The sequence below is a fragment of the Vidua macroura genome, chromosome Z, assembly GCF_024509145.1.
Source record: "Vidua macroura isolate BioBank_ID:100142 chromosome Z, ASM2450914v1, whole genome shotgun sequence".
Taxonomy (NCBI): domain Eukaryota; kingdom Metazoa; phylum Chordata; class Aves; order Passeriformes; family Viduidae; genus Vidua; species Vidua macroura.
The window spans coordinates 65,786,586-65,804,361 of NC_071611.1; the positions used below are offsets into that span (position 1 = coordinate 65,786,586).

Below are 17,776 nucleotides of genomic sequence, written 5' to 3' on the forward strand. Positions count from 1 at the left end.
CCCTGCAGCTGAGTATCTGAAGGTACTTTTGACGTCCTCTGCACAACCGACAACATCAATAATTACTCTTCCTACTGTTACTGGTTCGCATTTTAAGCTTTATCATGTGGTTTCATCAAAGTGCTCCACTCATGAGATTAGATATTAGGAAAAAATTGTTCCCTGTGAGGATGGTGAGGCCCTGGCAGAGGTTTCCCAGAGAAGCTGTGGCTGCTTCATCCCTGGAAGAGTCCAAGGTGAGGTTGGATGGGGCTTGGAGCAATGTGGGATAGTAGAAGGTGTCCCTGCCCATGGAAGAGGGGTGAAAGGAGATGATCATCAAGGTGCCCCTTCCAACCCAAATCACTCTGTGATTCTATGAATATAAAAGAAAATCAGGATCATGGATGGAATTTGAAGACCACTTCCCCACTGGCTAGGAATGAAAATTATGAGTCTGAAATATTTTCTACAATGTAAATCTCTGCTAGCAAAGCCAGCAGTGACATGTTCCAAAGTCAGCTGGAGCAGTGAGGGAACAAATAATTGTAGTATGAGCTGGTGAGGACCTAAAGCAGATCACTTCCTACAACACCACGTTTACTCCTGGTTTGGATGCAACTTCTGGTTTCCTCTTAATGACCAAATGAAGATGCTTTTGGTGCAAAGCTGCTGCAATTCGTTTTGCAATAAAAATATTAAGCGGCACCTTAGACAATTAAATTCTTTGCTCTGAGGCACCTCTTACCATTAGAGTCCTCCACTTCTTCAGCAGGAGTGTGGTTCTTGGAGGTGTGGTGGGCGTGTGAGGCTGCAAGGTTGACAATGCGGGGTCTTGGTAGTGTCAGTGCTTTCCCATGCACTTTCAAGGAGTGCTCTTTCAGCTGGCTGATTGTCATGGTGGAAAATGAGCAGGAGGAACATTTGTAGGCATGTTCACCTGGGTGAGCGAAATACAGGCAAGTCATCAGCTCACAAAAGAAACAAAATGGGGCCCTCACACTTCTCTTACTGAACTTGGCAGTAAAATTCCCACGACTCTTCAGCGAAAAGACTGATCCTAAAGGAAATGAGCTATGCACATCTCCTTGTTGGAGCAGCCTGGAGTCTGTGGGTGTAGACACCTGCTTTGGACCGAAGTATCACTTTCTGGCAACTGCAGATCCTTGTACAGTGGCTGATGTCAAGAAAAACAGAGACCAGACTTTCAGCATGCCTGTGTTGCATGGTATGGGAAGAAAACAGACTCTGGGATGAAAATGGAGTAACTTAACCACAGCACTCCCAAATTTGGGAGCACAGCAACTAGAGATGGTGGAGTTGTTTCTGCATGCAGCACATCCAGCGTCATTATTAATGAAGCAAGAAGGACACTACAAAACTCTAACAAAGGGCCCTCCACAAACAGAAAGAAAGAAAGAAAAAAAAGTTAAAAAAAAACAAAACTGTGTGGTGTAATTACATTTGGGAAAGGTTACAGTTTTCCTTATTAAAAACCTGCCATTAGGCAGCATCAATGTTCAAAGAAGTGGCAACCAAGTCAGGGCTGGTGACACATGACCATGCCAAGTAAAAACGGGTGTATCTACCAGGCTGTGTGGAAGTGTGTTATGAGAAACCACTAAAAGAAGTGAAAGAACAGAAGTAATGCACAGTAGTTGATTTAATTTTGAATACATTCCAAGCCATAGAGACAGCAAACAAGGGGAAACAAATCCTGATACAAGATTTGTTTTGCGGGGAGGCACGGAGGCAATTGGAACACAAAGTGAAACCATCCCAAGACAAACAATGTGATATTATATACAGGTGCCAAATTATTGTTTTGGAAGTGCCACTTCCATGTACAAGAGTAACACTGGCCACATACGATCTGTACATAAAGTGCCAAAACTAATACAAGAGCGAAATACTCATGAACAGCAACAGAAGAACGAGAGTTTTGGTAATGGATGAAGCAGAAAATGTTTTCCACCTCTTGACAAATCCAGAAAAGAAGGTTCTCAAGCAGCACTGTTTCCCACACCAGAAATAAGTGAACCAAAAGAGAATATAAAAACACACACATTTGCAGCCATTCAGAGTAAGCACACCTGAAATTATAAGCAAACATCCTCCACAAAACTCCCACCCATTTTCCAGAAAAACCATGCTAATCATCAGGACTAAATACAAACTCTTAGAATGACCTTTCTTGGTGCATCTGAAAAAGAACAGATCTCTCGAAGAGTCTGAAGTGGTGAAACAAAAAACTGCCCTGCGTGTTTTTTCAAGTGACATTCCCCACCTGTGCATTACAGGAGTTACATATTTCCTTTTTACAAACAGAAATACAACATTTCTTGAGTGGCACGCATGATGAGTTGCTCAATGGAACACAATAATTTAAGGACAAAAGATATTCCAAGGTTACAAGATACCAGTGGGATACAGAATATAGACCTCCATGGCTTTGTCAGTGTAAGAGATTCCTGGATGACAATGTGCACCAACCAACTGTTAACTTAAAAGCACCACAAGACATTAAAGCAAATAAAGGATGATTACATACCAAGCAGCCTAGACACACTAATAAATATGCCCACTATTCATTTCCAATGGACATCAAAACATGAAAAGGATGTGTCTGATTGCAGAGAAAAAGCTACAGTTTGGCCCAACAGAAGTCTTCTGCACTTTTTTTGACTGCTAATTTTGCATCTCACCAAGTGATCATATTAATACACAAACAAATAAATAAATAAATGTAAACATTTATGTAGTGGGTCTCAACACTTGATATGTACTCAGAGCACTAGATTACACAGAAAGTGAACAGAACCAATGCTCTTATCTTACAATCACCCATTTCTGCATTTCCAGAGTAATTGCTGATTAAGAAATTGGTGACAAGGATTCCTCAAAAACACAAGCAAAAAAAAAATAAGGAAAAAAAGATAAAGAACAGGTGAAAAAGTTCAGATGAAAACAAGAGAGCCCGTTTAGAGTAACTGTAAACTGTTCTGCTGCATGCCAAAGGAGATGGCACACACTGGATGACAAACAAATGCCAGAAACACTGGTACCAGCTGTCACACAAGAGCGGATTTTGTAGCTCACTGAATTTTGATCTACACCCAGAAAATGAGGCAGAGAGGCAGACTGAGTAAAACACTTCAGGATTCAGGATTTTATAGACCTCTAAAGATCTCCAGGAGAGTTCAGGAAAAATTTAGGAGGACTGAAGTTTTAAATTCTAAATAAATGGATAATGAGACGATTGACAATTGAAAAAAAAAATTGTAATAACACAAAAAAAGAGGTTCAGAAGACCACCATGTCATTGAAAAACTGGGGAGTCTGAGGAAGTCAGACACTTTTGTTCAATAGTACCTATTTCTGAATGACTGACTCAAAACAGACCAAAGCAAAGTTCTGACTGAAAAACATACAAGCAACTTTTCTGTGATGTGACTATTCATTTGGTAGAAATGGGACTGAGGCAGAAACGTCTGTAAGCCTTTGGAAACCCTATTACCCAAGTCACTGTGCAAGCACTATCTAGGCAACCATGAAATTGTGTTCTTGTTGAATGCAAAACATGGCCCTTCAAGGGGTGTCTGTCCACTAAACAAAGCTCAGAAGCATGGATTCCTAAAAAATAAATCAATGAATTACATGAAGAGAAGTGTGAAGTAAATATTAGTTGCATGGTAACTTTGGGTCTAAAAATCTGCCAGGTTCAAGCAAGGAGCCTAGCTGTGTAATAGCATCAAGAAAACATTACTTAATGGTTGGTGAAAATAAAGAACCATGGCTCCTTCATACAGGATGTGGGATTCTGTGAACTGGAACTGCTGTGTACAGTTGGATTTCCTAGAAAGGACAGAATGCCATGGTCCTCCCATACAAAAGGAGGGTGGCAGAAGTCAAGCCAATTTATTTTATCCATCCAAGTACAGAAATTGGCAAAAGCTCTGTGAAATAAAAAAAAAAAAAACAAACCCCCCCCCAAACCCCCCCCCAAAAAAAACCCAAAAAACAAAACAAAAAAAAAAAAAAAAAAAAACCAAAAAAAAAAAAAAAAACCAAAAAAAAAAACAAAACAAAACAAAAAACCAAAAAAAACCCCAAAAAAAACCCCCAAAAAACCCAGGAGACAAAGTACACAAGACGATCAATCTGTATTTCTGTAGATGAAAAATGCTTTTGGATCAATGGCAACAATAATATTTTTTTTGTATCAGCAGACAGCTCCAAATTTCTTATGCCTTTTCTCCCCATTTTCCCACTTTCTTCCTCCACCCCAGAGTATATGACTTTGAGTAAGCAAATAATAGAAAAAGGAACATACTTGTGGGTCCTTTTTATCAGAAAAAACTCCTGTTCAAGGAGTTTCTACTCACAACTTTTAAACAGCTGGGCTAGTTGTCAGGTTTTCAGACTAGTCACTATTCTATTATTTGCACCAAAGTGCATGTTTGGACTGCAAACCAAAAGATAATCTTTCAATGCAGGATGTGTGATGATGCCAAGAGTCTACGGCCAAGGAATAAAGATGAGGAAATCACTTTTTTAATAATCAAAGCTGCAACAATTTCAGGTGACCTCCTTTGTGTGACACATCACCTTCCCAATTACTGCTCCTCAGAAGCATGTCTTGCTTGCTTGCTGGTATGGATTCCATACTGAAATACAAAGATTTGCAAGACAAATTTCCATGTCTAGTAATGCAATTTTGACATTCTCAGTCTGTTGTACACAGACCTGACTCCCAGTATTTGCAGGGTTTGGATTTAACAGGAAAGCCAGCATTAGACTCTACCAAAAACCACAAGGCTGTTCACAGTCTTTTTCCCAGAGTCACCTAAAGCACCAAGATAAATGCAAAGAGCAGAGCAATGCTCACTGCCAATTTCATTATGGCATCTATGGTGTAAGCGATGAAATCCACTTGGAGAAAAGCAGAAATAAGGAAAAAATACCATTCATATAAAACGAAAGAGAAGAAAAAAGGTCTTGAAGTACCCATCATTTTTAATCCTTGCCCTTCCCATTACCCAAACTCCTACTTAGCCCAACAGATTCCATCAGCTGTCCAGCCACAAACGTGGCCTTTGGAAAAATCTTACCCAGTTCTGGTGACAAAACACGTGGTTCAACCCAGGATCTGTGATCAGCCACAAGAACACACTGGGCCAATTTCAGCTGCAAGACTGAGAGGGAAAGACTTACCAGCGTGAGCCTTGAGGATATGGGTTTTCAGGCGGCTGTTGTAGGAGGACTTGAAGGGGCAGAGCTTGCAGCGGAACGGCTTGTGGTGCCCGTGGTGGGTCTGCATGTGACGGTCCAGGCTTGAGGAGAGACAGAAAAGGGAGACAGAAACGGATCAGTTGTTTGAGCTGTACCTTCAGAGGCAAAGCAAAGCACTTAACAGCAACAGCAGAGCAAGTAAGGACCCATTCTCACATGCTCTCTTCAACAAATTCAACAGGTCTGCTTGCACAATAAAGTCAAATCTAGAGTCAATGAAAGGAGCAGAGCTAACACCAATTCTGTATATACAGAGAGCAAGCCACCTAAATAAACTTACAGGGCAAGATTAGTATAAATTAAGTTATGCATGATCCACACTGAAAGGACCAGCTGAAGAAATATGAAACAGGCAAGAAATTATTTTCTTATTAAATTATCATGACACAATTTTTCTCCTGCCAAAAATTTTTGTGAAAATATACATGTGCCCTCTTGTCCTGTTGATCAAGAGTAAAAAATTTAAAAAAAAATTTTTTTTGTTGACCAACTTTACTGAGGAAGCCTTCTTTTGGTTACAGCAGCAAAAGCAGATTAGAGATCCTGCTCTGGGGAGGGTGCCAGCAGGCTACAGTTCATGAGTTCCAGGATTAAAAGGCAGCAGAGTTTCAGAAGCAGCAGTGTAGGAGATTCTACATGAAGCTCAGCAGGAGAAGAAGGGGTGGCAAAGACCAGCCTCTACTTTCTTCACGGAAAATGGAAGCACCAACAGCCTGAATACTGTGAAGTGATCAAAAAACTGCTCTCGACACAATTTGTCCTGACAGCTCAGTAACATTTGGAGGAGTAAAAAGGATGCTTCCCACATTTTCTAACAGAACATCAAATTCATTCTAACTGAGTGAATCCTGCAGAGCTCTGCAGTTCCTACGCTGTGGCTGACAGACAGGAATTCACTGTCTCTGGGTGGCAAGCAGGTAGTCTGAGCCCAAGCTGTAGATATTTCCAGTACAGCCTCTACGTTGGACACATTTATGCTTTGTGATCTGGTCCTAGCTTGACTCATCTCATGCACAGTGATGGAACAACAACGGGGCAGAGACACTGCAGGAGTTGCAATTTGCCAAAACTGCCTTCCACCCCCACTTCAGTTCTAGATGTATTTCAGGCATAGCTCTTTTTATTTGTCCTAAATTGTCCTGCTCTTTTACAGAGTATCAACATGTAGCTCAAATAGCAGTTGTTCCAGCCCTGTCACACTACACAAGATTTCACGTGATCAGTCCCACACTGACAAGAGCCTGAGCCAGAAAACCCCTGTTTACAAGAGCTAACACTGAAGCCTGTGTATTCAAACATCTGATAACAGCAAAAAAATAGAAAAATGAACTTGTATCTCCTCTCAGGGTCACTTCATACAAATACAACTTAGCAGAAATCCAGGATGGAGTTTGGGACAAGACAAAATGCACAGCTTTTCTACAGAAATGGGGGAAAATGTCTCTTAAATGAGTAAAGCTTTGAACACTCACACTGACTATTTCAAAGAACAAAACTTGTTTTAAACAGCCTCCAGGGAATGAGATTACTTAACAATTAAAGCAGCCTGCTAGAGAGGTATGTAATACATATAAAACTATTATAAATATATATACCTTAAGGTATTCTACAGGGCAATAATTGAAACTATATTCACAACCACACAGTTTGCCAGCTGCACTCTTCCAAAAGGAGGTTTTAAAGTTTTGGTCAGATTTGGGTGAATATTGGGCTGTTTAAACATTTGGCTTGGTTTCCTTCACCGACTTAATCTCCCAGGGGAAAAATTGCATCAGAAACAAAAAAGCAAACAACTTCAACAACACAGACCACACCTATTAGCAAGTTAGGTGGTGAGTTCTTCCCTGCCATCCACCACTTTTTGACTTACCCATCCTGCAACTTCTGGGACATGACTTATCCTCAGTAAGAAACGGAGTGACCAGGCATCAAACTCAACAAAAGTCTGATTGTTGAAGCAAGTTGACCAGGCAAACAGCAAGCCCTGCAGGGGCTCCTCTCACTTGCCAGCCTTGCCAAAGCAGGGTGGGATACACCCAGCTGTTCACATCATCCTCCTCCCAAGTCCCTCTCCTACCCTTGGCTGCTCAGTCCCGTGGACCTTTCCAACTGTGGCATCAGCAGTGCTGTGACACCTACAGAAACTTTGTTTTTCATCACAAGGAACTAAAAAATGTCTTCTCTTCCACATGCATTTGACTGCAAAATGGTGACATCATCACCAAATTTAAGAGTCCTGCATCAAATGAGCACCTGGATCTGCCTCCTTTTGTTAAAACAGTGAACAAGCAGCTCTCTCCCCAGAAATTAAGAGGAAACAGGCCTATGAATCAGATCCAGGATGACACTGGAAAATATATCACAGACCCCATTTTTGGGGGGGACACATATATTTTTATTATTAAAGTAATTTTTAAAACTAAGAAACTTAAAGCTAAGTCAAATCTCAGGGAAACAAATTATAAGAAATGTGACTATTAATGATTATCATATATCAGACAAGGAAGCAGGATGAGGGAGTCACTCATACAGCACATTGTTATGAATTTGAAATAGTTGTGGACTGAAATTGCATGCCATAATTAAGAACAAAAAATCAGATTTAAGGTAAATTTATGACACTGTTTTAACTTTAGAAATAAAAACTCAAAAAAAGTAATAATTACAAACAAGGTAGTTATATGCAGCAGAAGTTTCTTAAATATGGAAGATTAACTTTTCTCTTCTTGGCTTGTCTCATGCATTTGACAAAGTTGTGTAAATGGTGGGCTGCACTGTTTGCATACTGAAATAATCCTTATTCTTTGGCTTGCACGCTTCTCCCCTACATGCAAAAAAGAGGGCTAACACGAATTAAAGAACACATAAAGGTGCAACCTTTTACAAACAGCCAATCATAACGGCCAAAGACTTTGCAGTGTGGAAAATATGTTAACACCACAAGTAAAGTGTGGCTCAGCATCAAATCAGGCGAGCTCTTCTTCAGTGTCAGCCCACAAACCAGCACTGCTAGCTGGCGATTCTTTAGGAAACAAAAACAAAAACAAACAAACAAACAAAAAAAAAAAACCAAAAGAAAAAAAAAAACAACAAAACAAAACAAAACAAAACAAAACAAAGCAAAACAAAAAAAGCCACAACTTACTTGTGCCTGAAAGCAGAGACAAAGGAGCAATACTGGCAGCTGTACTTGTCTTCCCGGGCAAACATGGCCAGAGCCAGGTGACTCCTCTCGTGAGATCGCAGACCCTGCATAGACATCAAAACCCGGTCACACTGGCTGCAGTGGTAGCCCCCAGGCCTGGCTTCATCTTCCAGGGATGCTCCATATTCAGCTTCTGTAAATTCCACAATGCCAGGGTCTTTGGCTCCCTCAAAACCCTCCATCAAAGTTGTGTTTGAAGGATCTTCAGCTTCCTGCTAAAAAACACATATCCCCCCAAAGCCATCAATTCTCTCTCCCCTTCTGCCCCCCTCAGTCTTTCCCTGTGTTCAGCAGAACGTCCAGGCTTCCCACTGCATTATTTCTCTAAACACATCCCTACACAAATTCCACATCAATGGCTTTCTGAAAAAAAATGACCTATTCTTGGGAGAGAAAACCATAATTACATCTATTATATATATGCATGCATATGTAAAAAAAAAAAAAACCAAACAAAAAACACCTCACTCCTTGAGCAAGTTTGTGTCAGATCATGCAAAAAGCCAAGAAACCTATCTTCCCATGGTCCTAGTGAGAATCTTCTAAACTTGATCAGAAAATAATTAGTAAGTTACAGACAAGTTAATTTTAGTTTACTTTGCTCTAGCTGACTGTAGCTATCCTGCAGACTAATACAGCTGTCTACTCTTCAGTAGACTTTGTCCATCAGTGTCAAACTCTCAAGAAACAAGCTGGTACACTAAGACCCTAGAACCCTCTAAAAATATGGAGCAAACAGAAAAAGTCTTTCTTTTAATTCTCTTTCATAGCCTTCCTTTCCCATTTCTAACCAGAGCACGCATTTGTGCAGCTACTTAAATACCCTGTAAGAGGCATTTCCAGCACATTCTTTAGGCCATGGCTTTCAGCTTTTGTTCCCTGATGCAAGATTTTATTTACTCAAAAGAAAGCACTGACCCTACTCAAGCATCACTTGAGAAGTGAGGAGGAGAGGGAAAGGACTCTCAGGAGGGAAGCATCTGAATCTGTCAGGAGTACCAGGTGAGAAGGTAAGGAAAGGTCAGTGGTAGGGCAATGAAAGCTCTCTTAGGTGGGCAGAGTTAGGCTGTGGAGGACACAGCTTCATCACAAAAAGCAGATTACGTCACCAAAAAAGGCCTGTCACTCAGGCAGCAGGAGCCTCTGACAAGAGCTAGTTCCCACAGCCTTGGTTCACTTTCACTTCCCCTGCCAATAAATATCCTGGAAAATCAGACTTTGAAACACCACTTGTCCTTGGAGATGTCATAGGAGGCACCCCTTTCCACAGGGAGAAAGGAACAACACTGTTTGCACCTCATCACCTGGACGGGATCACTGGCTCAGCTGGCCACTGAATGTTTTGTTTGGAGCCAGTGTACAAATTCCAAAGCGGAAAGGTGCACCACAATCAGCTTCACACATTTGTATGTGCACACTTCCTCCTCCTAAAATAAAAATCATATACATATAGAAAAAGAGAAAACAAAAAAAACTCTTTTTGATCTTAGCTAAGCAGAAATGTAGCCCATAAAGTAGCTGAGAGAAAGTTTCCCGCTCATAAACCGTCTTTTGATCATCAACGACACCAACTCCTTTGTGGCTGAGAAGAAATGAGAATTAAAGAGTCTTCGTGCCCCTGGATCGAGAGTGAAAAAAAATTAAAACATCTTGAAACAAACCAAATGCACTTCAGAAACTTAGTGTTAGATTAAAACATCATGCTGAACCAGAATGCCCAGTTCAAAACCCATTCAAACTCACAAGAGCCCTCCACAAGTTATCAACCAGGCCTTTATTTTAAACAATGCAAGTAGTTTCAGTCACTTTCAGTCACCTTTAAGGAATTCTTACCTTTACAGTGGCTGACACAGAAGAGACATTCCCATACTGGACATGCTTGCGGAGGTGATTACAGATGGCTCGAAGTGTTGGATGGACTTCCACGCAAAATTTGCACTTGTAGCCAACCACCTTCCTCTCCTTGAGTTTTGAAACATCTTCCAAGTGTCCAAAAGCCTGTTTGAGCACACAAACATAATTCACTGAAGGAGGTTTTATCACCTCGTTTTTAGGTGCACAGACCAGACTTCAGACCTGATGTTGTACTTGATGTCCAGTCTTGCAGAACTGCAAGGTCAATTTCTGCTGAGATCATTAATTCATACAAAGTAAGTGGACAAGACATCTATGCAGAAGAAATATTCAGTTTATGGCTAACAGTGGTCCTCTAGAAGACCATTTTAGTTTAGCCTGAAACTGTGCCTCCTCCTCCTCCACGACCCCCTAACTTCCCCAACTTCTGTGCAAAGCTTTTCCTGCGCAAGTGTATTTTTTCAAACTGAAGCAGAAGGAAGGGGGTAAGTAGCAAGAAATGGAGAAACAATTTTGTCCCCTCCTTATAAGAAACCTGCCCAAAGCTCCTGTCACTACACAGATCCGTGTCATGCTAATCCTGAGTGCTCAACGAGAGAAAGGACTGAGAGAAAGAAGGTTGAGAAGAAAACTGATGTATTATCCAGAGGGACATGGAAGAAGGGGATGGGACATTTTGTAGAGAATCCACAACAAAGTACATGGCAGCCTTGTCACAAAAGAACAAGCAACTGTCAGACACAGATGGCTCTCCAGAAGCATGGGAGGGAGGAAAGAAGATAAAGAAAATACTGAAGGAAGTGGTAGAGAGGAACAAGGTTTCCTACAGAACCTAGGGAGGATGGATGAGGAAATTAAAGCAGGATGTGTAATTGACTTATGGAGCTCACTGGCACGCTGAGTCATTCATTAGCCTGTGGTCATTTGGCTGTCAAAGAGAACATGCAAGTGGGCATTGGTGGGCTCCCTGGTGGGAAGCAGGGGGCAGAGAAAGAGACTGACACACAAATCCTTACCCTCTCTTGTTTGAAATCTGCAAAAGCACCATCTGCATATTTCTGCTTGCTCAAAAGCTGCTTCCTCCTCTCCTGACGTTTGGCACGCTTCTGGAATTCCTCATTGTGACCATTCAAGTGTGCAGTCAGCTCTGCCGTGCTATGCAATTTTGTATCACAGTGCTTGCACTGGTAGACAGGGCTCTGAGAGCGGGTGCCACTTCCAAGTATGGAAAAGTCCCTCTTCAAATCCTTGCTGTGGTGGTCAGTGTAATGCATGCACAGCAGCTCTGCCGTGCTGAAGGACAGCTTGAAACATTTAATGCACCTGAAGGGAAGCCACTCGATTTCCTGAGCCTCAGCCTCCACCTCAGGCTTTTCAAAGTCATTCCTCTCCTCAGTTGGAGCTGGTTTTTCATGCTCATCAGCATACACGGCAGTGAAGTATCCCCCCAGCTTGCTGGCATGCTGCTTCTTAGGGAAAACACCGGGGTGACGCTTCATGTAGTGGGACACGATGCCCTTCTTGCTGAAGGACTGGAAGGAGCAGAGCGAACACTTCTTCTTCTCTACAGCCCTCCTCAGCTCCTCACTGAGCTGAGGAGTGTCATCCTTGGGAGGAGATGGAATGATCACTTTATTGGGTTTGTCGCTTACTGTCCTGGAGGCTGCCAGGCAGTGAGTGTAGTAAGCATCAATGTCATGTCTTTTCTGGTAGTGTGCCGCAAGCCCTTTGCGGATGGGGTTGGTGTAGGAGCACAGAGCACACTTGAAGAGGTTGTTCTTGCCCTCTGGCTGCGCCCGGACGTTGTTGTGTTTGATGCGGTAGTGTCTTGCTATCCCCTTCCGGGTGGAGCAGAAATATTTACAGAGCTGACACCGGAAAACTGTGTGTGACACTAAGTGAGAACTTGAGAAATGGGGTGCCGGCATGGAGACCTCTCCAACATCCTCAGCAGTAATTTCTGGGGAGGCCTTGATTTCAGTCACCATGTCTGGCTCCACTGAGGCAGACACCTTTGGTGGTGACTGGGCAAAAACATCAAATTCGGGTTGATTGTGGTACTTCTCATAGTGGATTTTCAGCTTCTCAAGGGTTCCGTGGGTGTAGGGGCAGAGTTTGCAGCGGTAAGCACCATAGCCTTGCTTGAAAATCCTGCTTGTCTCTTCCACGTCGTTCTGAGCAATGTCAGTCGACTGCTCCACGTCATGCACAAAGTCTTCAGCAGTGACTTTTACTGATGGGTGCCGCTTCTGGTAGTGTGTGAGGACGCCATGAATACGTGTGTTAATGTATGGGCAGTGTCTGCACTTGTACACAGCCCCTGGGTTAATGTCTATATCCTGAGCAAAGTCTGCTGCCTTCACTTTCATGCCAGGATGCTTTTTGCCATAATGTGTCAGGAGGCCATGCAGGTTGTTGTACTCAGACTGGCACACTGTACACTGGTATGGAGTGGAAGAGATGGCAGGATTTGCAGAAGCCAGCTGGACAGTTTTTTCATGGGAAAGGCTGGGATCCTCTGCACACTCTGCATCCTGATCCATCTGTGGTGCTGCTATCTGGTCTTCAGATTCCATCCTGACCCCACCTTCATCAGGCTGTGGCATGGTTTTCTCAGAAGTATCTTTCTCCTTAATGATATCTAACAACACAGATTCATCTCCATTCATGGCCCAAGGGTGAAATGCTTGGTAGTGATTAGTAATATCCCAAATTGAAGATGCCTCAAAAATGCAGTCTCTGCATTTATAGGTCTTCATTTCTGTTGGCATCACTAGGGCAGGAGGGGAAGGATCGGGACCTGCCCAGAGCTTGGTTGCCATGTAGGTATAATCAACATAATGCTCGGGATGTCTCCTTTGGTAATGCACAAGCAAGCCACTCGGCTCTGTGTGTGAATAAATGCACCATTCACAGTGATAACCAGCTTCTATCAAGCCATCCAGAAACGCCCACCTCAGTATGGATGTCACCGTGGCCTTCAGATTCGGGTGGTCTTTCTTAATATGCTTCCTCAATGCATAGAAGTAAGGGGAGGTGTAGCTGCACTGCCTGCACTTGAGGGCTCTCAGCTTGGACTTGTCCCGCTCGGTGCCGGAGGTATGGGCGGGCAGGCTGCCAGCTGATTTCTTCTGGCCGCGGTCACAAAGGCTCCTGATGGTGGCTGTGTGCTGCCTGATCACATCCGCATTGGCTTTGAAGTCGCGGTGCTTCTTCTGGTAGTGGATGAGCACACCCTTCACGGTCCGGTTCCCATAATCACAGTGCTGGCAGAAGAACATTTCGTTCTCCGGAGGGTTCACAGAGCTCTCGGACCCACCGCGGCCCAGCTGCTGCATGGACACTGGTGGCCTCTGGATGCCCGGTGGCAGCTCCCCTGCCCGCATCATGGCTGCGGTCGGCGGGGCCTGCCTGATGTACTTGGCTGTGACCTTGATCTCCGGGTGCCTCTTTTGGTAGTGGACAAGCACCCCCACAACGGAGCGGTTGCTGTAGGAACAGTGTTTGCAGTAGTAGAGCTCAGTAGAGAGGTCTGGGGGTGGTGGTGGGGGAGGTGGAGGCTGAGAAGCCAAGTTGGAGAGTTTCGGGGAGATGGGAGCACCCAGTTCAAATGACATTTGGGCGAGGGCAGAGCCCCTGTCAACAGAGACTACGCGCATGGTCTTCTGGATTCTGAAATATGAGGCCTTTTCTTCGGGGTGCTTCTTCTGGTAGTGCACCAAAACTGAATGCATGTTAGGGCTTGCAAATGAACACACATCACAGTCGTAAACAACCACAGTGTTGACTGAAGGTTCCTTCTGATTTTCACATTCAGGACTGAAACTCTTGGTGGCACTTTTGTTAAAACCAGCTGGCACACCAGTCCCACGAGCCACAGGGGTGGAGGTTGCCATAGTTTTTGGAGCAGAATTCAAGATCTCTCTCAGTGTCTGAGACTCTGTGTTCAGCCCTTCTTGCTGCTCAACAACATAGCTTGAAAATATCATTGCATTGTTAATTTTCACTGTGGGATGCATTCTTTGGTAATGGGGCATCAGGCTTCTAACATTTGGGCTTGTGTAAGAGCAGAAGCGGCAGCGGTAGATCAGATCAGAATGATCAAAGTTCAGTACATTCATAGCTTCAGGATGATGCTCGCCATAATGCTGCTGCAGGTCTTCAAAATTTGTGTAGTCAATGTAGCACTCAAGACACCGGTACACTGCACTATGATCATTGGGATCCAGGATGTACCTAAAGCTGAATTTAATGTAGGGATGCATTCGCTGGTAGTGAGTACTGACACTCCTGGCAGATTTGTTGCTGAAATCACAGTGTTTACAGTAGTAAAGCCTGCCAGAGTCACTGAACTCCGAATTCTCGTTGTTCTGGTCGGTACCATACATGTTGGACTGGCTGCCCAGAACAGAGGCATTAGGGCTCTGATGGTCCTTCATGCTGACAGCAGAGTAGTAGTCCTCCTCATCCTCAGACAAAGTGAGCTCAATCTCCGCCCCGTTGGTGGAATTGTAGTCATGCTGCATGCTCCTAAAGCTTGTCTCCTTCTGGGAATCATTAGCCTCTCTGCCCCACATTTGCTGGGGTGTGTAAGAACTGGAAACCTCTATCATTGGTTCTGATTGTTCTTCCTCTCTGTCTAACTCCACCTCTATCTCCACCTCATTGTCCTCCTCCTCTTCCTCATCATCCTCTACGTTAATCACAGCATCCTCCTGCTGTTTGTTTTGGCTGATCTTGCTCTGCAGGTTGCTCGCTATTTCGTCAATTCTAGTTCTCTTTTTCACGGGAGAGAGATCTAAAGGGAAGTCATTTGAGACCTTCCTAGGGGCTTTTGCAACGAAGTTATTTTTAGATGAGAGCCCAAGGATGGAGGTTTGGCTCTTCTTCACGGTGCTGGCAGAGGGGTGAGCATCTGCCTCGCTCTCCTGCGGTGCACTTGATGGCGGCCCATCGTATTTTGGCAAGTTGTCACAGAACGAATGCTTGTGCTGCTGATGAACTCTGAGGCCTTTCAAAGTGGTGGTGGAATAGTTGCACAACGTGCACTTGTATGGATGCTGTGAATGGGGCTGGGGTGATTGTTGCTGCTGCTGCTGCTGCTGTGGTTGCGACTGCGGCGGCTGTGGCTGCACAGGTTCCATCATCCCAGCTGACTTCCTACCGTTGATATTCCCAGTCTCGTAAGACACCGTGCTGTCATTCAGGGATGAGGCAATGCTCTCAGCCTGGGAGTTCATGGTGTCCCAGTCGGATGTTGTTCCCGTGTGACACTGCTTGTGGGCACCGAGCTTCAGGGAACTCTTGCAGGTGAAGGGGCACTCGTCACACTTGTACACAGCTGTCTTCCCAGACAGGTGGATGTTCTCAATGTGACGGGAAATACTTCGGCGGTGCATTGTCAGGAAAGGGCAGAAAGGACACTGGAACCTGTTCATGTATCTTCTGAAGGGAATTCCCTTTGTTTCCAATAGTTTGTTGCCATCAGATCCCATCAGCTGCTCTGCAGACATTCCTGAGGTCTGGTGATCCATGGAGTTTAAGCCATTCTCGCTGTCCATTTCATTTAGCTCTTCATCTGAGCTGGAGTCATTTAGCATACTGCTTGTTTCCAGGTCAGCAGAAGAATTCGTCATATCAGCAATTCCATAGCGGGATCTGTCAGACAAATTAACCATGCCCGGGTTGTGAGGTGACTTAGGCTTCATTTGAGGGTAAGACACAGAAGAAAACTTCGAAGATGTAGAAGAGTTGGGCCTGATAAGTGAATTGCCCATAGATCCCCTGAAGTTAGAGACATTAGCACTCGACATCTCACGTCCTGCTGTGTTCATGGACATGTAATTCGAGTTTGGAGAGGCACTCTGGGCACTCTTACTCTGCACCTCAGGTGCGCTGGTTCCATCCTGCTGCTGCCTCAGGCTCGACAGGATTTTCACCATGCTGCGGTGCTTCTTCATCATGTGGTCACACCAGCGCTCCCTCCGAGGTGTCTGGTAGCTGCACCACTCACAGCAAAAGTTGCCCCTAGACTTGGTCAGGGGCTTGACCATCGACTCCAAAATGCTCCGCTCCACCACCTCTGCCGGCAGCTCCTTGCAGGGTTCCTGCACTGGCACAGAAGCAGACGTTGATTCAGACACAGCAGCAGCAGCAGCAGCAGCAGCAGGAGCTGAACTCTCTTTCAGGTTGTTTTTGTGATACATTTTCTGGTGCTTAATAATCCTCGCACGCCTGGGTGACTTGTAGGTGCAGAACTGGCAACTGAAAACTTTACCAAACCCTTCATGCATCATGATGTTGTAATTTAGGGAACTAGAAGCTGGCGGCCCCACTGAGCTCCCCCCAGCCTGTGCTCCATGAACCTTCCGTGTGTGCTCTATGAGGAGGTTTTTGGAACGGAAGTAACGCACACAGAACTTGCACTGGAAAAACTTGCTGGTTGGTTTAGGATTTGGAGCCATATGCTGGCCATAGAAAGTCTGGCTCTGGCTATAGTAACTTCCAGTCCCCATCTGACTTGTTGCATTTTGCCCTAAAATGAGAATTAAGGTGTATACGTAAATTTGTAAATAAAATAAAATAAAATAAAAAGCCTTTTCCTTCACCCACCCTGTATGCTTAAGAATGTGACCATACCCTGAACTGACAACAACCATTACAGGATTCCCTCGCTTACTTATGGTAATATCTACAGACCTGCAAATGGTCAGGAAAGTGGCCATTATGAATAATTTCTACATATAAATGACTGTGGTGTACAGTTTTGGGTGAATAGTTTCCAAAATGACCTTCTTGGGGGAAAAAATAAAACTAGTTTCAGTTTGAAAACTAACAAATGTTGTAATTTTGAGGTGGTTCATGGTAGTGTAAAATAACCATGAAAAGCTGAAAATGAAAAATCAGTATGAAGAACCTCATGAAAAGAAGCTGGGAAATAAAACCATCCTCCATGCTTGCATTTGCAGGAGAAAAAAAAAAAAAAAGCCATGGTCAGAGCCAGTATGGCTGATGCTAGATATCTGCTTTGCTGACATAGCCATAAAGATAATACAAATTTTTAAAACACAACAAAGGCTGAAACTTAAACACACCAAAATAAGACACATGTAAAAGAGGGGGTACAGCTGAGATCTTAAGAGCTGAGATAATCTTGGAGTTGAGATTTACCTGCTATGTCATCTGCAATTGCAAATTCATCCTTTACAGAAGAAAATTCAACCTCGGTCTGGTTGCTAGCGTTGATAGAACCAGATCTCGTCTGGGTAGGACTCTCCTCAGAGACATCAGTTGGCTGCAGAAACGCAGTGTGAACATCCTGAATGTGAGCTTTTAGGTCTTCGTAAGATGGAGCTCGAAAATCGCAGCCATCGCACTGCAGGACCTCCATGGTTCAGGATGATCTTTTACATTAGAAAAATCTGCAAGAAAAACAGGAGAAGGAGA

The 17,776-nt window shown here is 43.8% G+C and overlaps 1 protein-coding gene across 6 annotated transcripts in view; it reads right to left on the reverse strand.

Moving 5' to 3' along the window:
* ZNF462 (zinc finger protein 462) overlaps nucleotides 1-17,776 on the reverse strand; it is an 89,242-nt gene that overhangs the window by 32,592 nt on the left and 38,874 nt on the right. For 3 of the 6 annotated variants that reach the window (XM_054003397.1, XM_054003398.1, XM_054003396.1), the window contains exons 2-7: nucleotides 17,501-17,751; nucleotides 11,347-16,865; nucleotides 10,310-10,474; nucleotides 8,417-8,520; nucleotides 5,194-5,312; nucleotides 728-919 (exon numbers count right to left, since the gene is read on the reverse strand). In XM_054003397.1, coding sequence (XP_053859372.1) covers nucleotides 728-919; nucleotides 5,194-5,312; nucleotides 8,417-8,520; nucleotides 10,310-10,474; nucleotides 11,347-16,865; nucleotides 17,501-17,720 — 6,319 coding nt within the window. In that variant the 5' untranslated portion in view covers nucleotides 17,721-17,751. Of the gene's footprint in view, nucleotides 1-727; nucleotides 920-4,570; nucleotides 4,647-5,193; nucleotides 5,313-8,416; nucleotides 8,521-10,309; nucleotides 10,475-11,346; nucleotides 16,866-17,500; nucleotides 17,752-17,776 lie in introns of those variants that run through there. The other 3 variants (XM_054003400.1, XM_054003401.1, XM_054003399.1) reach the window with 3 other exon arrangements.